Source organism: Eptatretus burgeri, chromosome 14 (assembly GCF_056783735.1).
Source record: "Eptatretus burgeri isolate ZD-2024b chromosome 14, Ebu_testis_v1, whole genome shotgun sequence".
In the NCBI taxonomy this organism is placed as follows: domain Eukaryota; kingdom Metazoa; phylum Chordata; class Myxini; order Myxiniformes; family Myxinidae; genus Eptatretus; species Eptatretus burgeri.
In genome coordinates this window covers 41,100,644-41,126,696 of record NC_140974.1, presented here as the reverse complement: position 1 = coordinate 41,126,696, position 26,053 = coordinate 41,100,644, and the positions used below count along the sequence as shown (strand labels likewise).

The following is a 26,053-nucleotide window of genomic DNA, read 5'->3' as shown; positions in this document are numbered from 1 at the left end:
CAGCAGCCAGAAACTGTAAGGGTACTCAGGAGAGTGCATACCTCTGCCATGCAATGCCTGATCCAGTAAAATGTATCGGGCCCCAATTTTTTTTTATATACAATATCATGCCATACATCGTTTTTGGCCCCATTTCTCAATGGTGAAGAATTACTTTAAAAATTAAAAAAAATTTCATATCCGGATCTGGAATTGGATCTTCACCAAAATCGAATCAATTCATCCTTGTCACATACCCAACTTTTCCACCAAGTTTCGTCCGAATCCGTCCACAACTTTTTGAGATATCGTGCTTTCAGTTTTGGCCCCAGCTCTCAATGGTAAAGATTCACTTTAAAAATTAAAAAATTATTGTAGCTGGATCCAGATCTGGATATTCACTAAAGTCGAATCAGTTCGTCCTTGTCGCACACCCAACCTGCACACAATATTTCAAAAGAATCTGTTCACAACTTTTTGAGATATCCTGCACACAGACAAACAAGAAAAAGATGTCATGCAGAGCACAATACTTGCAAAATCCACCCCGGTCTCCAAAGATTGCCCTGGATACATCAAGTTGTCCATTTCATTAAGCTTAAAATTGACAATTTTCATCAAAGCTCACGTCATTGATTATTTTTCAGATTGAAATTGATGATTTTAGAAGTTTGACCTTGAGTTGACCTTTGACCTTGTGACCTCAAAAATACTTGGTTTCCAAATTCAGTTACCTCAACAGATACCATCTTGAAAACAACTACAACTCCAATAACAACAAAAATCAAGCAAATTGCTCATCCCTTTATTTGGATTACATTAATGAAGGAAAACCCTTCCCTATCTTTACACTATTCAACCATGAAAACTTTGGCGAAAACTGCAATTACACCCCAAAAAACCTTCATTTATTACACAAACAGCTCATCCTTTTATTTGGGCGGTGTATAGACAATAGACCACTGCAACCTGGATAACATACGTGAAGAAAAAACAAGCCTAATGCTTTCGACGAGTGACACTTCTGCATTTTCACACTAATCAGCCTTGAAAAGTCGGCCTAAAACTGAAATTACGTACAAAAACCTTCATTCATCTTACTATAATTCACCGTCTGTCCGTCTGTCCGTCTGTCTGTTCCCAGGTACCGCAAAAACAGTTGAACTGATCGCAACCATTTTTTGGGTGTGTCATCCTGGGACTCCTTGGAGTAAAATAGGCATAAATATTGTTGCGAATTCTGGCCCGTCCGGCGTGCGATCGGCCACGTAACTCAAATCGCGACACTTCACCCGGCACCACACACACCGGGACAATCACGCTGGGGAATCGGGTCACCTCCAGGGCTCCCGGGCCTCCATACCCCCCAAGCTGCACGTGCACCCGTCTACAGCACTCGCCCCCTCGACTCCGCCTGGCACGACCGAACCCACCTGGTCGTGACTCGCTTCAAGGGAGAACAGCATCTCCCTCCGTTCCCGACGGAGGCCATCCAGCTGCTCGCACCGGGTCCCCACACGTTCTGCCAACTCCCCCCCATTATCCTCCACTAACTCCATGTGTGTGCTCGTTTTTAACCCCGTCTAATTCACCCTCTATCTCCCGTGTCTCTATTTGCGTTTCAGTCACCTCCTCACCCATTACCTCCCTTGTCTCCATTATTATTTCTGCCACCTCGTGTCTCATCCTACCCATCTCCCATGTCTCTGGCAATCCTTCCATTTCCTTTGTTGTCCCTGTTACTTCCCTCTTCTCCATGTTTATTTGTGTCTCCTTTATTTGGGTTGGTCCCAATTGTTCCTTCATCCGACGAGTGGCGTCGATTAAGTCCTGCACCACCAACATTGCTCCTTGTGGTGCTGTCACACATCCCACCTTATTGCGTTGTTCCACTTCCTGGCTCCTTCTGAGTCGTTCCTCCTCTCGGAACTTTCTAAGTTCTTCGTTCTCCCTCCGGAGTTTTTCAATCTCCGTGGACTCCAATCTTGCTCCCCGTTTTAGTTGTTCAATTTCAAACTCACATTGTTCTTGTTTTCTACCCCACAGTTTCTCCTGCTCTTCATTCTCCAATCTCATCGTTTCTTTTAATTGGCTCATTTCCTTCCTGTGTTTCATTCGCTGTTCTCTCTCTACTCTTCCTTGTTTCCTCTCCTGTCCTTCCTTCTCCAGTTTCATGGTTTGCTTCATTTAGTTAATCTCCTTTTTGTGTTTCATTTGCTGCTCTCTCATTACTCTTCCTTGTTTCCTCTCCTGTCCTTCCTTCTCCAGTTTCGTGGTTTTCTTCATTTGGTTTATTTCCCTTTTGTGTTTCATTCGCTGTTCTTTGTCTATCTCCTTGCACTCCAGCCTTGCCTTTTCTTCCAATTGGTCAACCTCGGCTTCATGTTCCTTTTGTTTTCTATCCCATTGTTCCTCTCGTTCGTCCCTCTACAATCTTGTTGTGTCCTTCAATCTCCCGATTTCTTCTTCCTGCTTCATTCGTTCTTCCTTCATTACTCTTTCTTGCATCTCATTCTGAAATCTCGTCATTTCTTTCAACTGACTGATTTCCTTCTCCTGTCTCATTCCTTGTTCTTTGTATTTCCTATTCCACTGTCTTCCTTGTTCCTCATTCTGCAATCTCGTTATTTCCTTCAGTTGGCTGACTTCCTTCTCCTGTCTCATTCGTTCTTCTTTGTGTTTTTTATTCCACTGTCTCTCTTGTTCCTCATTCTGCAATCTCGTTATTTCCTTTAATTGACTGATTTCTTACTCCTGTCTCATTCCTTGTTCTTTCAGTACTCTTTCTTGTTCCTCATTCTTTAATCTGGCCCTCGCTTCCAGCTGTTTGATCTGTACAGTGTGGTTACTTAACATGTCATTCTCCCCTGTCGTTCTTTCTTCTTTCACCATCCTCAACTCGTTTTGTAATTCCGTCTCTTTGTTTTGGTGTTTCTGTAACTCAGAAGCTTTCTTTTCTAATTCTTTTCTCATTTCCGCACACTCCGACCTTGCTTTGGCTTCTAATTGTTCGATATTTTTAGTGTGGTCCCTTAACGTCTCATTTTCTGTTTCCAATCTCTCTTCTTTCAACGTCCTCAGCTCATGTTGTAATTCCCTCTCTTTGGTTTCGTGTTCCAGTATCTCAAAAGCTTTTTTCCATTTTTTCTTTCTCTCTTCCTCCCTTTCCTTGCACACTGCATCCCTTTCCTCTCTCATCTCTTCCCTTTTCCTGATCATCTCCACATACTCCAACCTTGCCTTTTTCTTGAGGTGTTCCTGATATTCCTGTCCTCTTTTTACCTCCTCCTCCAGTTGCTTTACTTCCAAATTGTGTTTCCGTTTTTGCTCCTCTAGCTTTGTTGTCCATTCTTCCTTTAATTGTTTCTGAAGCCCGACAATGTCCAGCGTAGGCGCGCTTGACCTCGCCTGCCATGCCCACGTGGTTTGAAACGGTTGTTGGGAGCGCTCGCTTCGTGTCGCGCCATTCGCCGCGCCATAAATAGCCGCTCGCTCCGTGCTGCACTGAGGTGCTATTGCGCCGCCATTGTGCGACTCAGTTTGCATGCAAAGTCCGTGCTCAGAATATCGGGTTGAGCTCCCCGGTGGATTGTAATTACAAGTACCGTCCTGGGCCATGGATCCTACATTTCTACATATATACATTTCTAATACCCCCGGCACCCGCTCGCCATGAAACTCCATCTTATTTCTCGTAAGAGATTAAATTTAAATTGCTCGTAATTTAATGGAACACGGAGCGTCGCTCCACTCACCCTTGATCCGGTTCCGTACATTTAGTTGGAGACGGGAGAGTTTGTTTCCCACTCGCTGACACCAGTGTTGCGAATTCTGGCCCGTCCGGCGTGCGATCGGCCGCTTGACTCGAATGGCGGCCGCCTCGCCCACCGGAATGGACAATTCAGTCGTGACCCTCCGGGAACTACCGCCAGGAGCCAGTCATGGGTGGGGGTTTAACCCCACCACCACCCAGTCCGCAGCCCACCCGCGCGAGATAGGGTAAATCGCCGAAAGCCGATATACCTATGGTACTCGCACGGGTAATCTGCCGAGGGATGGGACCACGCCACAGGTCGACTCCGGACACGAACCGCTTAAGCGGTTCGTTCTGTATTCCAGGGATAACCGAGCGCAGTTATCGTCGGCCTTGACGGTTCCGATTAATTACCGAGATGTTGAAACCCACTACGAATCCCTTACGTGATGCAAGATGGAGATTCAATTAAAGGAAAAGACGAAGCAAAACGGGGAACAATCGGACAAGCACATTTATTCACGGAAGGCACGTATATTACAATAAAACAAAGGAACAACAGCAATACACGTATACGTTTATGTAAAGAAAAACACAAGCAAAGAACCAACGCAGATCTACAACGGAATATGACTTACACGGCAACACTTAACCGTTCTACTTGACCAGACTGGCGCCACACACACACATTTACACCAAACCCCAAAAGAAAATGGAAGTGCGACTTCCCTGAGCATGTCGAGTCCTTGGCGACCGTAATTCCGAGTCCCTCCGGCGTGGTCCACTGGCTCGTGCCGCGCGCCTGCACGTGTCGTCGGCCCGACAGCTCGGACAAACGAACAGAACCTCCGACCAGGAACGATCACCACAATTCCCCTTCAGGAACAAGGGAACAGGAAAGGGAACGACGTTCTCGTCGACCTTCACGCCCATGCCTTTTGTCAATCGCTTGAACGAACCAAGAGCCTCCTGCTTCCAACTCTCCACAATTCCCCTTCAGGGTCAAGGGAACAGGAAAGGGAACGACGTTCTTGTCGACCTTCACACCCATGCCTTTTGTCAATCGCTTGAACGAACCAAGAGCCTCCTGCTTCCAACTCTCCACAATTCCCCTTCAGGGTCAAGGGAACAGGAAAGGGAACGACGTTCTCGTCGTCGTTCACGCCCACGCCTTTTGTCAATCGCTTGAACGAACCAAGAGCCTCCAGCACAAATCGCCCCTCCCCCATGCCAAAGCGCGGGAAAAGCAGAAGGGAAAATCCCACAGGCGTTGTTGGTTTTTGTTCTTGCACGCGCCGTATGACGAGGGAAGAAAGACTCGGGCGGGAGATGCCCCTTCGCACCCGGCCGCCGCTGCCGCTCCGCCCCTCCCATCCGTCCCGCGGAGATCGTGACCGCATGGTGCTCGTTGAATGGCGGGTGGCGAAGATGTGGTAGCATAGTTGTGGAAGGTGGCGCCGTGTCGTGAATGGCGTGATCGTTGAGATGTTGGTTGTGGTGATGTTCGTTGTTGTTCTTGCACCAAATTAACAATAGCCAAAGAAAAACAGCTAATTGAAGCGTCGCAGCCTGAATGGAGCACATATGTTCCCTCTATACAACGGGATTGGGCTAACTACACATGAACTTACCGATATATCTCACCTGAACACCCTTTATGGTGTAATGCGAATTTCCACAGCCGTAACAATATCATGACATCACCTCCTTGACAGCTTCTGTTGGGAGCGGGTGCTTCTAGTTGTACAAATTGTTCATCCATTTATTTGGGCGGTCTATGGGTCACAGACCATTGCCTCGATCACTCCCGAATATAATTATCATTATACTATAATTGAGCTATGGAATATGTGTGTATGTATGTAAGTAGCCAAAACTCCAAGGATTGCATTTTTTTTATAAATTAAAATGAGAACAAGACATGACTTTTTGGGGGAAAGTTAAGCTCGAATTCAAATTTAAAGATATAATGTGAACACAAAATAATTTAATTTGAGACTCATTAAATGATGCAACGATCACAGAACATGGTTATATGAGCTGAAATAATATTTATGGAACTAAAGGATGTCATAATACTTGACAGTATGTTCCCAAATGGAAATCACGAGGATTGGATATACATTGCTGTCACTGTTTATCGTGGAGAAAGGAATGATTATTACAAACCTGACATTACATGAATAAATCAAACTTGAGAAGAACAGTACCGTACTTACAGTAAGTGTTTTTACTGCCTGTCATAGACGGGCTCTTCAGCTAGTAAAAATAACCCGGGGTACAAAAATGAAGCAAAAACATGCCCACTATTTATGTGCATACTTAATACATTGCGGTTATATAGCAAGGATAATTCCAATTGCACTGGACTATGGGCTGACACCCAAGGCCGAGGCCTGAGGCCTATGCAGCTTCTCATAATGGTGGCCATTTTTTTTTAAGGTTACAATTGTCGATGGAGTCTGGCCAGCTGTCCAACCATTGGAGCGCCGGCAGTACGTCCACACATATATGGTCCATAAATAAATATATTTATACTGTATATATATATATTTTTTTTAATATTAGATAGTGACTGTAAATTGAATTTGATCCAGATCGATCTATCTCTATCTCTATCTCTATCTCTCTCACACTATTAAACCTGTTATCACCATTGCTGTGTTGGTTTGGTACACAGTTCGTTAACTTGGCATTATAACTGCAGCGTGAGTAAAACTCACTGCAGTTTGTAATTGGCAAGAATCCTCAATAGGATGGCATTTTAAAACAACAGCTGGCTCGTCTTGGCTGCAATTTCTCAGCCCATCTTATTTGACGAATGAACAGGCTGCAGTGACAGATTCTCGTTAGAGTTTTCTGTACACGAAAAACTGAAATAAAGACTGTTTGGCCTTTCCCGGCAGATGGCATATAGTCTTTTTCAATGGTCCGTCGTTAAATTGGGGATCGTGCGGGTAGTGGATTTGACCACCTAACCACATGGCAGTCCACCGTTACATTGGTTAATCAGGATTTTTTCAAGTCGAAAACACAAACCTGTCCTCAATCTTATTGTTCTCTCATCCTCAACCTCCACAGGCAGGAGACCCTGGTCCACCACCATGTGCGCCATGTGCCGGATGTGGGCGCCGCATTGCTGAGCGCTTCTATCTGCTTGCTCTTGGGCGTCAGTGGCACTTGCGGTGCCTCAAATGCTGCGAGTGTGAGCTTGCACTGGACACAGAGCTCAGCTGCTATGCACGAGACGGCAGCATCTACTGCCGCGATGACTACTATCGGTAGCAGCCATGCATTCATTGTGCATTCATTTTTTTAAATGCACATTCACAGGCACATATCTCTTCTGTTGTTAAAACATTTCTCTGTATAGTTTACTTCAAACATCTGCAGGATACTTTATCTGAACGTCTTTACTCTATAGTACTGCATCGTATTTTACGAGTTTGTACTTGTACCATACTCATCCGCACATTATCATATTTGCAGTGCACTATATTAAGCCTGACCACACAGCCGAGTGGAGTTCAACACAGGAGTCTATATCATTTCCATACTTTACAATGCTCTTTCCGACTGTAATTCATCATTTTCACCATTAGTGGTCTTTCCCGTGTCTTCCAATTAGGTTCTAATAAAGTACAATTAATTGGTGTCTTTCTACAATACAATAATCTACAATACAATAATCTGTCTACAATAAGCACATATTTTGGTGTCTTTAAATTGTTAATACAGGGATGTCATCAGTGGCATTCCTTTTTTATTGCTATGTGTATGCCACAATTTGTAATTGAATTCTATTTTAAAATGGACAATTAATCTTCTTAACCAAGTGTTTTTTGGAAGGAAGGTGAAGTGAGATTTTGGGATGGGGCCCTTCTTCAAAGCAAGAAAAAAAGCACATTTGGTTGTGAAAATTAATCATCCTTATTTTTCCACTGACACAAATTGACTCTTGTCTTTTTAAAGACTTTTCCATGGGCAGTAAAGGAAGCTCCTATTTGTTGATGTACACATTGCAGGTTGAAATTCCATAATGCAAATCATTTATAGAAGGGCTCAGAGATTTCTTCAAGCAACATCAAGGGCTGTTGCATTGCATATCCAGACCTCATTATTTGACAATTTAGTTGTCTTTAACTTCAACTTCATCTATCATTCTTATTTATGTATGTAAGTATATGTTGATACGAATAAATGTCAGAGTGTGCGTGTGTGTGTGTGCGTGCGTGTCTCCTCCATACTGCCAAAACCATAAAATCTCGCAGCCTGAAACTTTGCCTGCATACCAAGGGAACTCCAAGGAAGTATAAGAGTGAAAACTGGGTGTTTGCGTAATTTAAAACACCCCTTTTGAAGATAATTAATGGCCTTATTCAATTGTATCCTTTATCAGGAGCATTCTCGACCAGCTCGCTCTTTTGGGGTCTTCAGGCGTATCCTGGGTTACCTCGCTGGGGTCTGAAGCCGCCATGTGTTTTTGGCCTGCTCAGCCATACCCTTGACTTTGAACAAGCCACAACAATTTCTTAACGATAAAAACAATTTTTCACTTTTCACTATGGTCCCTTGTTCTCCATATATACGCAAGAAAATGTGACATTTCCAAAACATTCAACTAATCTTTTTCTATTGTGTGGAGAATTATATTGAGTGTACAAAAGATTTAGGAATCTGTCAAAATTAACCAGCTTCATTGAGCCATATGATTTAATGCATTCACTGCTCGACATCACGTCCTGTCTCCCAGAGGGACTGCATATCCATAGTGTCTGCCAGATCTGTGTCTACATTTTCATAGGTTTTGTGAGGTGCTCTGCGAGGAATCAAAGCAAGTCTGGTGAAAAACCGACAATTTAAAATAAAGTTATAACATTTGGCAGACCGTGAAACGATGTACCATGTGACGCATGCACATCAGAGTAGGCAACGTGGTGCATTATCTGCAATGTTTATTTCACGGGCGATTAAACGATGCGATGTCTCCAGGGTTGTTCTACGTTAAACAGTGACTCTTTTGTGGATAAAGTCATGATTTGAACGAATTCATTTAATTTCTTTAACTGCTGTGGGCGGGGTGAAGACCGGCTTTAATGTTAAAGAGATCCTATATGGTATGCAGGCACAGCCTGGCCAGCCATTCCTTATCGACCATTTAATTGGAATGCTTTCTTGAATGCTTAAGCCACTTTCCGAGTGCCCTACAGTCCATAGCATTGCAGTTCGTGTCCTGATCGGGATGTACAATAGGCAGTTGCTACAAGGTAGATGTTCATGATTTACAAAGGTTACGTGGTTTCTCTTTGTGAGTTTCAAAGCAAAATATATTTGATAACACCAAATTTCCAAGCCGTTTGCTGTATTAGCGTGTTTTCAAAATTACCGAGCCAAAAATTTTCTACCCGTCACATGACGATTGGCTGCTGTTTGAAAAGATGAATGTTTATGCACATCTCCCTGAAACGTCTATCATGTAACAGTGTTTTTACAATTTGTTAATTGAAATTCCCCCAAAACAAGGGTGAAAATTACTGAAAGTTTTTGGGTTGTATACAGTACAATCTGCTGAATCCTGAAGAATTGCCGATATCGGCCAAACACTAATAGTGTGTGTGTGTGTGTGTGTGTGTGTGTGTGTGTGTGTGTGTGTGTGTGTGTGTGTGTGTGTGTGTGTGTGTGTGTGTGTGTGTGTGTGTGTGTGTGTGTGTGTGTGTGTGTGTGTGTGTGTGTGTGTGTCTTGTTTGGAGACTCCGGACGGACGGAGTTTGTCTCCGGACGTGTTTGAACGGAATTTGTCTCCAGATGTGTCCGGACGGAGTTTGTCTCCGGACATGTCTGGGCATTGTTTTGTCTCCACACGTGTCTGGGCATTGTTTATCTCCCAACAGTGTTTGTTTATCTCTGGGCGGTGTTTGTCTCTGGATGTGTCCGGGCAGTGTTTGTCTCCAGACATGTCGGAACGGACTTTGTCTCCAGATGTGTCTGGGCATTTTTTGTCTCCAGACATGTCCGGGTGTTGTTTGTCGCTGGACGTGTCCGGGCTTTGTTCATTTTCCAAAAGTGTTTGTTTATCTCCGGGTGGTGTTTGTATCCAGACGCGTTTGGGCAGTATTTGTCTCTGGACGCGTCCGTGCAGTGTTTGTCTGGATGGGAGTTTGTCTACGGACATGTCCAGGTGGGAGGTTGTCTCCGGACAGCTTGGCTCTGGACGTGTCTTGGCAGTGTTTACTTTGAGGTGGTGTTTGTCTCTGTTTGTCCCCGACGTGTCCAGGTGGTGTTCGTCTCTGGCAGGTGTTAATCTCCGGACAGCGTTTATCTCCGGACATGTCTGGCCGGTGTTCATAGTATGACTTGTAGAAAATGAAGTTCAGACATTATTATGTTTCAATCTTCACTGTTATTCTTTGCAGAATCATTTTCATGAGACGGTGTGAATTGAAAATAATGTTCCACCATACATCTGCCTTCCCTTCCTCTTAACTCTCACTGCTTTCCCTTCCCCACCCCTCCTCACTCTCACGCCCTCCTTATTCCCCCACCCCTCCTCGCTCCCCCACCACTCCTTGCTCCCCCTCCATCCTCCATCCCTCCTCTCTCTTACCCTGTCCACCTCCTCACTCTCCCCTCCTCTCTCTCCACAAACCCCTCTTTTTCTCTCCCCCCACTCTTTTTCACCCCCCCCCAACTTTAGTATCCCTGTATACGAAGCACAGGTGGTATTTGCTACATACATTTATATATATTTATATATATATATATATATATATATATATATATATATATATATATATATAGCCTGGTGTTGGCGCAGTGGTTAGGGCAGCGGCTTGGGATCCAAGAGGTCCTGAGTTCAAGCCCCGTTGGGCCACTGAATTAATACACCAGGGGGTTGACTCAGCCTGTCATCCTTCCGAGGTCGGCGAAATGAGTACCAGTATACTGGGCCGGTGTATACCCCGGTTAAAATAGGTGTACCATATCCCTGTGTCGTAAGAGGCGACCAGGGTTGCGTCAGGAAGGGCATCCGGCGTAAAACATGTGCCAAATCACGATGCGGATCATACGGATGATCCGCTGTGGCGACCCTTAACGGGAGCAGCCGAAAGAGGAAGAAGAAGATACATACACATACATATATATATATATATATATATATATATATATATATATATATATACATATATATATATATATATTGTTGCGAATTCGCGCCCGCCAGCGTGCGAACGGCCACGTGACTCGAATCGCGGCACGTCGCCCACCGGACAATTCAGTCGTGACCCTCCGGGAACTATCGCCCGGAGCCAGTCACGGGTGGGCCTTTCGACCTCACCACAATCGTGCCAATCGGCCACCCGCGTAGAATAGGGTTGTTCGCCAAACTCGACCGATCTAAGTACCCACACGGATGGTAAACCGGGCGATCGTACCTCGCCGCAGGTCGACTCCGGACACGAGCCACTTGGGCGGCCCGTTCCGTACTATCGGGATAACCGAGCGGTGTTATCGTCGACCTCGACGGTTCAGATTAATTACCGGGATCTTGCACCCGCTACGAACCCTTTACGTGAAGCAGGATGGAGAGTCAATGGAGAAAAGACAAAGCGAAACGGGAACAGTTCAACATGCAAGCACTTTATTTACACTCACACGGAGAGCACACATATTGCAATTAGAACAATTATGCCCAAAAAGCAAATGTAATACGACCGACTAACGCGTACACACGGCAACACTTGTACAGTTCTACTTCACAAGACACGGAGCCACAAGATCCATACAAAAACAAAAGAAAAGGCCACCCTCAAAGACAAGGGGGCAGACGGGGCCCGTGGGCCTTTATGGCGTGGGACTTGGTAGACCGAATGAGTCCTACGAGACCGTTGCAGGTTACCTGCACCCTCGCGGTGCGATGGTGGGTGAGCTCTCTCCGGCGCACCTTGTACGAACGCGCAGGTCCGCGCGACACAGCTGGCAGAGCGGCACCTCCAGTCCGCGTCCCCTCCGCGACGTCCGGACTCTCCACCGACTGCAAGCTCCAATGAGCGGGTCGCTCTACAGACCGCTTCTCCAAGACCCAGACGGGCAGAAGACCATGAACCGCTGACTGACACTGACACTCTCACCGACCGCCCTGACCTGACCTCCTCTGACCTGACTTGCTCTAGCGGCACCTCCGTGCGCCCTTTTATTTCCCCGGCACCCCGCCGCCTCCCTTTGCGGCACGCGGGGGGGGGACATTCCACCAGAGAAATTGGGGCGGAAGTTGAGTTTCCAACCATGATTCTTGTTTACCAGAGAAATCCGAGCGGGAGTTGAGTTTCCAACCGTCATTCTTGTTTACCAGAGAAATCGGGGTGGGAGTTTAGTTTCTAACCGTCATTCTTGTTTACCAGAAAATCGGGGCGGGAGTTGAGTTTCCAACCGTCATTCTTGTTTACCAGAGAAACCGGGGTGGGAGTTGTTGTTGGTCCCCTTTTGTGTTCGTGGCGATGTTGACGGTTGCTGGCGGAGTGGTGAGGATGGCGTTGTTATTGAGAGGCAGGTGTGGTTGTGGTTGTTGTGAAGCGGAGTTGTGGTTGGTGGTTGTTGTGTGGTGGCGGTTGAGACGTGGTTGGTTCAAAATGAAGATAGAACAGAAAAACAGCTATCTCAAAGCGTCGCAGCCCGAATGAATCACATTAATTCCCTCTAAACAACGGGTTTGGGGCTAACTACACATGTACTTAGAGATATCTCACCTACGGGCCCTTCATGGTGTAATGCGAATTTCCACAGCCGTAACAATATATAAATAAATATATATATATATATATATATATATATATATATGTATATATATATATATATATATATATATATATATATATATATATATATAAATAAATATATATATATATATATATATGACCGTTTTTACAACCATTTTTCCCTGCTGTGCAGGGGTTGGCTTTTTCTTGAGGCAATGTTTTATGGCCGGAAGCCCTTCCTGACGCCAACCCTGGTCGCCTCTTACGACACACAGGGATATGGTACACCTATTCTAACCGGGGCATACACCGGGACCAGTATACTGGTACTCATTTCGCCGACCTCGGAAGGATGACAGGCTGAGTCAACCCCCTGGTGTTAATTCAGCAGCCAACGGGGCTTGAACTCAGGACCCTGGGATCCCAAACCACCACCCTAACCACAAAGCCAACACCAGGCATATATATATATATATATATATATATATATATATATATATATATATATATATATATATATATATATATATATATATATATATATATATATATATATATATATATATATATATATATATATATATATATATATATATATATATATATATACACTTATTTATATATATACTTATTTATATATATATATATATATATATATATATATATATATATATATATATACATATATATATATATATATATACATACATACATACATACATACATACATACATATATATATATATATATATATATATATGTATTGGATTCGCTAGACATCCCTTATTGTCGGGTTTTCCGTGTGTGTGTGTGTGTGTGTGTGTGTGTGTGTGTGTGTGTGTGTGTGTGTGTGTGTGTGTGCGCGTGCAACGCGAGGCTCCACAGCACAAATCAGCAAACCAATTTCGATGAAACTTGGCGAACAGGTGCCATATGATCTGGGAATGTGCGCGTTTGAATTTCGTTGCCTAGCAACCACCCGTTGCTATGCAGCGGTCGAAAAACCGCGTTCACTATTTTCAATACTTGTCCTACAGTTTTGAATGTGGAGAAACGAGACTTCGGAATGAAACACTTCGAGATATTTAGAAAATTTTACTCGAGCCGATTTTTGATTTCAGTTTTATTTTTCAAATGTTAGTCCTTCAAAAATAGGGTGTCTATTTACCGTCATTTTTATGAGGGACTTAGGAAAGTGGGCGGAGCTTAGGGTAAGTGGACGTGGTTGATGAAAAGTGGGAGTGGCATAGGAAAGTGGATGTGGCTTATAAAAAAGTGGTCGTGGCTTATGAAAAATAATTTGTGGCTCAGGAGGTGGTCAAACAAGAGCATTGAGGAAGTTTATCGGGTTTTCCGTGTGTGTGTGTGTGTGTGTGTGTGTGTGTGTGTGTGTGTGTGTGTGTGTGTGTGTGTGTGTGTGTGTGTGTCTGCAACGAGAGGCTCCACAGCACAAACCAGCAAACAGATTTCGAAGAAACTTGGTGAACAGGTGCCATATGGGCTGGGAGTGTGCGCATTTGAATTTCGTTGCTTTGCAACCACCCGTTGCTATGCAGCGGTCGAAAAACCGCTATTTTCAATACTTGTCCTACAGTTTTGAATGTGGAGAAACGAGACTTCGGAATGAAACACTTCGAGATATTTAGAAAATTTTACTCGAGCCGATTTTTGATTTAGGTTTTATTTTTCAAATGGTAGTCCTTCAAAAATAGGGTGTCTATTTCCCATCATTTTTTATGAGGAGTGCCAGTTGGCAAAATACGCTAATAGGAAAAATCTTGCCAGGCAGAGTAACATTTGTATGTGAACCAATACATCTTGGCAATGAATCTTCGTCGGTGGATCGGTCAGAATGAAAAGCATCGTATCCAGCGCTTTGATCCTCGCGGATCCCTCGTCGCCTACCGGCTCATATATATATATATATATATATATATATATATATATATATATATATATATATATATATATATATATATATATATATATATACACATATACTTACCGTTGTGCACCCGATACGCTACCCGAAAGCCTGGTGTTGGCGCAGTGGTTAGGGCAGCGGCTTGGGATCCAAAAGGTCCTGAGTTCAAGCCCCGTTGGGCCACTGAATTAATACACCAGGGGGTTGACTCAGCCTGACTGGGCGTAGTGGCGTGCGCCTGTAATCCGGCTACTCGGAGGCTTTGGTTGGAGGATCACTTGAGGACGGGAGCTATGCACTGGGCCGTGCTATGAGAGGGTGTAGGGCAGCCCAGAATCATGGCAAAACCCAATCCTTATCCCTGTGTCGTAAGAGGCGACCAGGGTTGCATCAGGAAGGGCATCCGGTGTAAAACCTATGCCAAATCAGGATGCGGATCATAACGGTTGATCCGCTGTGGCGACCCCTAACAGGAGCAGGGGGGGGGGGAGAGAGAGAGAGAGAGAGAGAGAGAGAGAGAGAGAGAGAGAGAGAGAGAGAGAGAGAGAGAGAGAGAGAGAGAGAGAGAGAGAGAGAGAGAGAGAGAGAGAGAGAGAGAGAGAGAGAGAGAGAGAGAGAGAGAGAGAGAATGAATGAGAGAAGAGAATGAATTAATTTGAGATTGACTCAGCCTGTCATCCTTCCGAGGTCGGCAAAGTGAGTACCAGTGTACTGGGCCAGTGTATACCCCAGTTAAAATAGGTGTACCATATCCCTGTGTTGTAAGAGGCGACCAGGGTTGCGTCAGGAAGGGCATCCGGCGTAAAACATGTGCCAATTCACTATGCGGATCATTCGGATGATCCGCTGTGGCGACCCCTAACGGGAGCAGCCGAAAGAAGAAGAAGAAGATATAGACTTACCGTGCTGCCCCGTTGTCATGGGTCGCTCACCTGCATTTGTTTTTTTCATTTTTTTTTTCATGTATTTATATTTTCATTTACGGATGCTTTCTGATGGTTCTGTGATTTTTCCTGGCGTTTCTGCTTTGATGTCCATCGGCACACAAAATTACGGTGCTTCCCCATTGTCTCAGATCACTCACCTGCATTTTTCTCATTTTATTAATTAATTTATTTCATTTATTTATAATTTCATTTATGGATGTTGCCTGACGATTCTGGGACTTTTTCCAGTGTACTGGATCCGATGTACATTGGCATGCAAAATTTCAGCTTTCTACATCACCTGGAATGTGCCAATCTTTAATATCAGTGAGTGAGTGAGTGTTTAGAAAGAGCTCTTTATTATGTACATAATTATGTTTATTATGTACATAATATACTAGTGGGGTGTACTAAAACATTGTGTAAGCAGAAGAAAAATGCTTCCCCATTGTCTCAGGTTGGTCACCTGCATTTGATTTTTCTTTTTTCTTTTTTTTTCATATCTTTTTTCACTTATTTATATTTTCATTTTCGGATTTTATTCTGATGGTTCTGTGAATTTTTCCGGTGTACCAGATTCGATGTCCATCGGCACACAAAATTTCAGCGTCCTACGTCATCTGGAAGGTACCAATCTTTAATATCAGTCAGTGAGTCAGTGAGTGAGTGAGTGAGTGAGTTAGTCAGTGGTGAGCATATATAAATATGTGTGTGTATATATAAATGTGTGTGTGTATATATATATATATATATATATTATCCCTGTGTCGTAAGAGGCGACCAGGGTTGCGTCAGGAAGGGCATCCGGCGTAAAACATGTGCCAAATCACTATGCGGATCATACGGATGACCCGCTGTGGCGACCCCTAAAGGGAGCAGCCGAAAGAAGAAGAAGAAGATATATATATATATATATATATATATATATATATATATATATATATATATATATATATATATATATATATACACATACTGAATATACATACATACAAACACTGTTATATGTGTAGTACTTATTTATATGGGCAGTGAATGAAATAAAATGAATTGCTATTCGTAATCTCCTATTACACAGAAGAAAAAAATCCTTCCCTCCAATCTTATTTATTTTTGCCTTTATGCGACGTCACAAATAAATGCACCAAACATTGTTCATCCTGAATTTAAATGTCTGCACATGCGTCGCCACTGCAGTGTAAAAATAACCAAACGAGAATGCGGAAAGACTGTACAACCTTTGCCTAAGATGTAACGTTGCTGAAAATAATGGCAATTAGAAAGCTCTTATTCAGTGAGCAAAATGTGTCTTCCTGCCTATGAAATGTGATTCTTTACTGCCTCCTTTCCTAATGTGTGGTAATTGTGGTTCTTGTCACCACGGACTTATGGTGTTGTGGTGGTGGTGTGATGTGGGCTGCATGAGCAGAATTTTGGCCTTTCTTTGTTCACATTCCCTTGACTCCCTTTCCTCAATGGTTAGGATGGCCTATGTTTAATGTCACGGTAGGTCTCTGAGTGAGTTACCTTTCAATTATGAAATGTCATAAATTTCATCATTGACTCTAATGACTTCTGTAAAATCTGTGTGCTCGCTAATAGGTGATATGATGCATCGTACTGTGTTCTCGCTTTGACAAACACGCTTAGTGACTTCAATTTCTCTTAGTTAAAAACGGTTTCAGGACAAACATCTTATTTTGAATAGTCTTCCTGAATGTATCAACAAACATTGCTCATCAAATCCTTTTAATATGTGTATTTAAAGAGAATTAATCCCCCATCACCTGATTCCAAAAGAACAAATATACTGTGCCTGCATATTACACCATCCATCCATCCACCCAACCGTGCACCTGCCAGTCAACTGAGAAGCTGTGAGACACCATCCGATATTCCATGTGAGGTTTCGGATTGGTTGGGTGTGAGAATTGGGGAGGGGTGATCTTCCAATCCTAATGAGGTTGTCGATTTTGGGAAGCAAATGGTTCTCTCTACCCCACTATTTTTTTAACCATCCTAATTACTCCCACATTCTTGTGAGGTTGGCGAGGCTTGACAGTCGACGGGTGGGAATTAGTAATTTTCTCAGGGTGCCAGTGGTAACTCGCCTCCTCTTCGCAAAAGATACCTTCCGATCTTTTACGTCCATCAATTAAAGTTTGCAAACGAGACACCAAGCTGAACATTCACATGAATGGCCATGCTCATTGTGATGCAATGCTCTGCCTGTGAAGTTTAACTATGACAGTTTATAGTTTGTCCAGAATCAAACCCAGACTAGACAGCTCAAAAACAAGTTCGCTGTCTCTCTATATGATTGAAAAATAATAAATAATTTACCGTTTAGAAATTAGAATTTTTATATGAAAAAAATATAAATAAATCTGATTTGATTCAAATTGATGAGTGGATGATTCAAACTGTGAGGACCGAAAAGGAGATGGGGAAATGTATATGTATTCATATTGAGCTGCTCCAAATTTGATTTCATTCATCATCCTTGACATAGGTAGAAGATTCCCCATTCTTAGTAAATGCTGCAAAAGCTTTATAATCAAAATGAATGCATGAGGTTGTTTGCCAATGCCCACCCCCCATGGTAGACAACATAGGATGCTTGAAGTTGGACAGGCTACCGGCACCCGCTGATTTACACCAATCGTCGTTCGACTCAGGGCAGACAATAATCTCTTGTCTAAGTACATACTACTGTGATTTTTAACGTCTACAATAAAGTACTAACAGATGAGAGAGAGAGAGAGGGAGAAAGGGAAAGAGAAAGAGAAAGAGACTAGCCGGGAGGCGACAATGGTTCACGGACATTATTGAACAATGCCACAATAGGTACAATTGAGTTAGTGGAAGCTTTTGAGGAAGCCCTACCTATCCCTACATAAACACCTATCTCTTCCGTCAAAAATGACCAAATCAAATCGGATTTTTTATATGTTGTACTTATGGACATTACGCACAGCTTCTAGGAAATGAAACTGCGAGAAAAAAAATAGAGAAAAAAGTTCAAGCGGGCGTGGCTCTGCCCACAAGGGGCGTGGGACGCCCCTCATACAAAAAGACACAACTCGAGCATGATATCTAGCTTGTGTCCAAGTTTCATCAAGATCGCATCAAACGTCACGGAGCTATGCTCTGGAGAGAGTCACAGACAGACAGACAGACACACAGACACAACGAAAATAGTGGTCACTGCTGGCGCCCGCGAACCAATGATGAAATGTCTTGCTTGAAAATGACCAGAACGAGTTTCTAGTGAAATTTCAATCTGTCGGAATATAACTTCTATTAGACCTTGGTTTTTCAAACCCGGGGGCGCGACCCCAAGTGGGGTCACCGAGCAAATTTCGTGGGGTCGCGGGCGTCCGCTTGCAGCGAAAAAAAATTGTCTATTTTCGATCAGTGTTCGCTTTTACGGGATGTAATATAAACGGTTCGTTCAAAGTATGGGAACCGGCGCAACATGACGCTTGGAATGGGATCCAGCCGATGCGCGGGCTCGCTGAAGGGCGGTTCATTTTGGCGGGAAATTAGTGGTTTGATCCACGGCCTCTCAGACTCAGACTCTGACTATCATTAATGTCTATTCACGTCTCCACGTACGACTCGAGACTTTATTTGTGATGGCAGCACCGGCCACCACGTGGCCATAAATTTCTGGACCTTGGATTTTACTACGTGGTGGATAAAAGTGGGGCACAGAGGCCTCAGTGTGTGATTTGTTTCAAAGTGCTTTCTACAGAGTCTATGAAACAAAATAAGTTGCAGAGGCATTTGACTACAAAACATGCGCCTTATCAGGATAAGGAGAGAGCATTCTTTGAGAGGAAACTTCTTGCACTCAATACGTGTCTTGACAGAGAGGGTACATGCCATCAGACCAATTCTCGGGCATTAGCGGCCTCGTATCGAGTGTCGCTCCATGTTGCCAAGACTAAAAAGCCTCACTGCATTGCGGAAGAACTCGTGCTGCCATGTGCAAAGGACATGGTATCTCTGATGGTTGGGGAGGAAGCGGCAAAGAAACTGGCAGTTATACCCCTCTCTGACAACACCATCCAACGCAGAATTGAAGATATGAGTCTGGACGTAATGGCTCAGGTCGTACAGAAGATCAAGGAATCGCTGTGGCACACCATACAGTTGAACGAGTCCACTGATATCGCATTGGACGCGCAACTCATCATCTGGGTCCGCTTCATCAAGGCTGATAACTTTGTCGATGAGCCTCTGCTCATCAAACCATTGGAGGCCACCACCAAAGGCGAGGACATTTTTTGGAAAGTAGAGCAGTTTTATCGTGACCATGATCTCGACCGGAAAGTTTCTTGGTTCTACAACAGATGGCGCGCCAGCAATGTTAGGAGTGCGTTCTGGATTCAAGGCTAAATTGCTTGAGGTGGCTCCTCAGACCTCCATGGTACACTGCATGATTCACCGAGAAGCGCTCGCCTCTCGTACTTTGCCAGAAACCGTGCAGAGCGTGCTCTCAGAAGTCGGAAAAATGGTGAATCACATCAAATCGAGCGCCCTCAACACTAGGTTATTCAGGCTATTCTGCCAGGAGATGGACGCTGACCATAAGAATTTACTATTCTACACTCAAGTCAGATGGTTATCTTGAGGAAACCTTCTTCTGCGCGTTTACGAGCTCAAAGATGAACTGAAGGAGTTCCTACGCACACAAGGGAAAACGGCATGGGTAGCGTTGCTTGAGTCAGACTCTTGGCTGCAGAACTGTGCTATCTCGTTGACATCTTTGAACGTCTCAATGTCCTCAACCGCTCCTTCCAAGGCAAAGACGCCAACCTCATGATTTTTCACGACAAAATGAGCGGATTTCTGGCAACTCTAAAATTACTGGCAGACAAAGCAGCTGTTAAGCGCTTCAGCCTTTTCCCCCATCTGGTGGAGCATCTAACGACCTGCCAGTACGATGATACTGAGCTCGACAGTCTTTCTGTGGAGATAGCACGTCACCTTCGGTCGCTCATTGAACAGTTCGAGTACTATTTCCCTGAGCTGGATGTGCAGTCCTTTTCTGTGGTCCGGGACCCTTTCACGGTTCCACTGGACTCGATTGCTGATGAAGATCATACAGCACAGGAAGAACTTGTACAGCTCCAGCAGGATTCAGGAGCGCAGGCTCTTGCGCGGACGAATTCGTTGTCGACATTCTGGTGCAAAATGTTGCCGTCATACCCGACCCTGTCACGGCGCGTCATTAAGGTTCTCATGCCATATCCTTCATCATACTTTTGTGAGCAGTCGTTCTCCACCATGGTGGTGATTAAAACAAAGCACAGAAATCGCTGAGAAATGGAGCATGATATGATCCTGGCATTGTCATCTACCTCTCCATGAATAGAGAAGTTGGTTTCTGAAAAACAGGCTCATCCTTCTCACTGATATATCCAAATGTCATTCGGACTAAACTTCTGAAACATTCAACTGTACTATTTGGATACTGTCGGCTATTCTCCGTTTACTCGTCTATGAAAACATGACGATGGTGAATAAAGTAAACAGTAAATGTTCTTGTGTCATATGAAATCTTATCTTATATATTATGAATTGGGTTTTGAATCTTTTGGATCGCGCGATGTAAAGAGGTTCTGAAATTGGGTCGCCACTAAAAAAAGTTTGAAAACCACTGTATTAAACAATTGAGAAGTGAACACACCACTTATTTGCTATTCTGCTTGGCTGTAAAACACAGCATAGCAATAAACTGTCCTGAAGCTCCGACCATACTCATAATCCCCCCATATTACCTTATACATGAAAAGCGACACAGCAGTATTTATATTAGGCATAAATTGTCTTTTATTTACTGTTTGTTTTGCATGTGATTGGAAAAGTTTTTAACGCGGAGGGGAGGGGGGATGAGGGGTAGGGCATGGAAGCTGGAAAGCACAGATTAAAGTAAGAGCCAAAAAAGATTTGTACTGGTGTAGTGTCACATAGTCTTATTACGAGAATTGGTACAATGAGAAAATGGATATTTATAAGGTAGCGGTCAGATCTTGAAAGGATAGTTCATAGAAGATAAATAATGTCAATAAATGAGATAGCGAGCAGGATAGAAATAAAGAGTGAGATAGAGAGCAAGATAGAGTGCAGGATGGAGAGATAGAGTGATATTGAGATAGAGAGCGAGATGGAGATCGAGATAGAGAGCGAGATAGATAGCAGGATCGAGAACGAGAGTGAGATAAAGATAGAGAGTGAAATAGAGAGAGTGAGATAGAGAGTGAGATGGTGATTGAGATAGAGGGTGAGATAGAGAGAAAGATGGAGATAGAGAGCAAGAGGGAGATATAGATAGAGATGGAGAGCGAGAGGGAGAGGGAGATAGAGAAAGAGAGTGAGATAGAGAGTGAGATAGAGAGTGAGATAGAGAGTGAGATAGAGAGTGAGATGGTGATTGAGATGGTGATTGAGATAGAGAGTGAGATAGAGAGAAAGATGGAGATAGAGATAGAGAGTGAGATTGTGATTGAGATAGAAAGTGAGATAGAGAGAAAGATGGAGATGGAGAGCGAGAGGGAGATAGAGAGTGAGATGGAGATTGAGATTGAGATTGAGATAGAGATAGAGATTGAGAGCGAAAAGGAGATAGAGATAGAGCAAGAAAGAAACAAGCCGGTAGGCGGCGATGGGTCGCCGAGCATGGAAACTATAAGATATAGAGCAAAATAGATGTCATATAGCGGATAGGGAATCACCTTAAGATTATGCATATCAAATCTCATCCATTTCCATCTACTGATAACTACTCGGTATCCATTTGAATGAAAAGTACCGATAATGCGGTTTGAAATCGGAAATCCCCAAAGTTCGAGGGGGTGCTGTGGGTGAACAAAGAACTAAATCGAAAATCCGGCTCCATCGTTTGTGCACAATGTATTTCAGACGATTAGTGTGAATTTTCATGACCATCCGGCCATAACCCTAGGAGGAGTAGCATTTCGCGCGAAGGCACTTCCAGCTCTCGAAAAAGTTATCAATTTTTGCACTAATTGACCTTTGACCCTTGACCTAAGCGAAATCGGTCAATATGTCCTGAGGCAAAGTTGTAGTACTCATTGAGTACCATGAACCTGCAAAGTTTAATTTGTATCGATGCACTCACCTGGTCGCTAGGGGGCTTTCAATTTTCGCGCATACCCTAATTGTAGGGGGCGCTGCGGGTAAAGTATTCCATATATCACAAAAACCGGAATGTATTTGATAGAGCATCACCTGTAGATCATTCGTGCCAAATTTCATAACCCTACGTGGGATAATGGCTTTCGGAATTGATTTCGCGTGAACGGTACCGATTTTGAAGGTTTTTTGGTTGTTGCTAGGGAACCACAGCGTCCCCAGCAACACTCACAATTTCCAAAGCGCTAGGTCATAAGATGTACCGGCCACCCGAGTTTGGTCAAAATCCACCCACGTTTATTACCAATTATGCTGATGACAAACGAACAAGCAAACAACCAAACAAACAGATATAATTACTGACAATAAGGGTCACCTATTTTGGTGACCCAATAGAGAGCAAGATGGATATTGAGAGCGAGAGGGAGATGGGGATGGAGAATGACATCGAGATAGAGAGAGATATGCAATTTGGGCATACATAGTGTCATTAGACGACGACGCAGCTTTCACCATGGGATGTTTTGCCATTCGTTGTTATTTGTTCATGGTGCCGATGATAACTTGCCTACTCTTCATGAAAGACACAGTGGGATCTCTAACTTTCACCACTAAACAATGTTGGCAACGGGTCCTTCAGCTAAACATCCATCAACTCATGCTAGCAGTCAGGATATGTAGTTAAATGTCCATCAACAACCGATTCATCTGACGTGATGTCAATCCGAGGGACGGCACACACACACACACACACACACACACACACACACACACACACACACACACACACACACACACACACACACACACACACACACACACACACACACACACACACACACATACACATTGATGAATCACCGTGCATGCAAAACACCAGGGTTATAATTTATGGCTGGATCGGGATTTAAAACCCAGGCAAGACAGCACAGAGGCGAGTGTGTATACCGCTAAGCTATTCTACCATCCTTTGCTGTGGTTTGCATACACATAGCTAAAAAAATTTCTGATCTGTGAATCCATCCGTTTATTTTGCATCTTGAAGGTTAATTTTTTTGTGAGGAGTTTATAACCAGTACGTGCTGGTGAATACGCATTATATAACTGTCCGTATGCTCTTCCACCATGTACAATGGTAATGGGAGACAAATTTATTGACGTTGGAGAAGTAATATGAACTGAAAATCCCAAACCCTCCCATGAAAGATGATGGAGCATGCACAAAATTTCAATTCCCTTTGCTTGGGACGATGTCAGACATCCTTATTGGTTGCTGCACAAGTAATTGCGGAGAAAAAAATTGGATGAAGTAATGCACACCAGGCTTATATGGAAGACTAAATACAGAGCTGCGAAAGGACAGAGAGGAGTAGGTGTAAGGCGAGAGGAGAGGGGCAGACAGACAGACAGACAATTAGCAAGATGTCGCTGCGTACATTAGCACCATTGGTGTTGCTTTGTTTTCCATATGTGCAGAGCTGGAATATAATGGCTATGAAGAGAAAGCGGTGGGAAGGGAGATCGCAAAGATTTGGGAGGGGACGGTCTGCATTACGGGAATCTTGGGAGGGGCTGGGGGTGGCTAAGAAGGGTATGTACGTGAATGATGAGAAATTATGTGATTGCAATGTGATTGGTGAGCTTATGATGCAGATAGTGATTATATTGGACGATGTTGTAGGATCTACTTGCCTTGGCTATAGACTCTGCTTCCAACCGCACTTCCATGATTGAATGCACGAAAACTCATAATTATGGGAAACATTTTGGGGCGAGTAAAGTGCGGCTGCAGCGATGGACAAAAACCGCTTTATGAAATGCGGTCCACGAGTCAATCTTTCTCATGGACCATTCTCATCAATATCATCTCCAAACAATCATGGTTTTGCTACTGGAACCGATGACTGCACAACCCAGATAATGCTCAAGGATAAATAATAAAGTAATCGAAATGCATTCATATCACCTGGCAGTCAGGTGCAAGCTCATTAATTTTATAGGCCGTATTACTCGTACATCAACTATTTTTGACTTACATTTCGTGCGAGAAGTGTGGGATCGGGGAAGATGGGGGGGGAGGGGGTGGGGCCGGTGTAGAGTTCAACAGAGCAGGAGTGGAAATGTAATGTGAGATCATCAGTACAAGAGATAACTAGTTTGGAATCTAACTCGGGCTCATCATTACCATACGTGTAAAATCATCAGCTTCCACCACCATGTGTGCTGCTATTTCCCTTAGCACAAGCCGCAGGGGCTCAGGTGTTGACAGCGAGCAGGTGGCAGCCATCCTGCAGCACTTTTCAATCCCTTCGCCGTGGCCACATTCCCAAACCTCTCCCACCCACTGACTCCCCATCATGTCCTTCTCAACTTTGCCATTGCTGTTCTCCTTTTTAAAATGAGCTGCAGCAAATTGTCATGTGTGTCTCTTGCACAAATATGAGGATTTGGGGATGTTTTAAGTGTTAAGACCACCACTCTTGTTTCACAAATTATCCCTCGATGAATACAACCTAAAATCCTATGAGCTTTAACCATAGCTGCCTGGCAGTGTGCTGTCTTCTTACCCCCTGTCACCCCCCGACCCCCCAATATCCATTGACACCTCCAGATCCTTCTCCTGCGTTACATGCTCCAAAGTGATCCTTACATTATGTTTTTCCTATTTTCATTATTCGTGCCCATCACCAGCACCTTACATTTCCTTATGTTAAGTTGCATCTGTCAATATTTTGCCCAATCTCTGAGTGTCTTGACTTTGCTGAATCTCATCACCCCACTCCCCCCCCCCTTTCTGCTGTCTTCATTCTGAGAAGTTCTGCTGCAAGCTCAGCAAATGCACATCTGGGAAACGTGCATATCCATAATGCATGGCGAGCGGGTGTAGCACCCCAGTCCCCCTAACACTGCATAGGAATTAATGACGCCTCATCTGAGATATTGTGCACAGTTTTGGTCACCACATCTGAGGAAACACCTAGCTACCCAAGAGAAGGTTCAGTAGAGAATGATCCGGTTGATTCCGGGGCGACCTAGACAAGGCTACGAGGAGTGGCTGAATGAGATGGGACTTTATACATTAGATAGGAGATGACTACGAGGGAATCTGCTGGAGATATCTATGTATATGAACACCAATCTCTCTCTCTCTCTCTCTCTCTCTCTCTCTCTCTCTCTCTCTCTCTCTCTCTCTCTCTCTCTCTCTCTCTCTCTCTCTCTCTCTCTCTCTCTCTCTCTCTCTCTCTCTCTCTCTCTCTCTCTCTCTCTCTCTCTCTCTCTCTCTCTCTCTCTCTCTCTCTCTCTCTCTCTCTCTCTCTCTCTCTCTCTCTCTCTCTCTCTCTCTCTCTCTCTCTCTCTCTCTCTCTCTCTCTCTCTCTCTCTCTCTCTCTCTCTCTCTCTCTCTCTCTCTCTCTCTCTCTCTCTCTCTCTCTCTCTCTCTCTCTCTCTCTCTCTCTCTCTCTCTCTCTCTCTCTCTCTCTCTCTCTCTCTCTCTCTCTCTCTCTCTCTCTCTCTCTCTCTCTCTCTCTCTCTCTCTCTCTCTCTCTCTCTCTCT

At 43.9% G+C, this 26,053-nt stretch overlaps 1 protein-coding gene across 1 annotated transcript in view; it reads left to right on the top strand.

Annotated features, from left to right (window-relative positions):
• The window catches only part of LOC147013027 (LIM/homeobox protein Lhx9-like), a 181,920-nt gene that overhangs the window by 19,713 nt on the left and 136,154 nt on the right, over positions 1-26,053 (top strand). Inside the window, exon 2 of the mRNA XM_085854472.1 lies at positions 6,815-7,014. Within this exon, the coding sequence (XP_085710598.1) occupies positions 6,815-7,014 (200 nt within the window). The remainder of the gene's footprint in view (positions 1-6,814; positions 7,015-26,053) is intronic.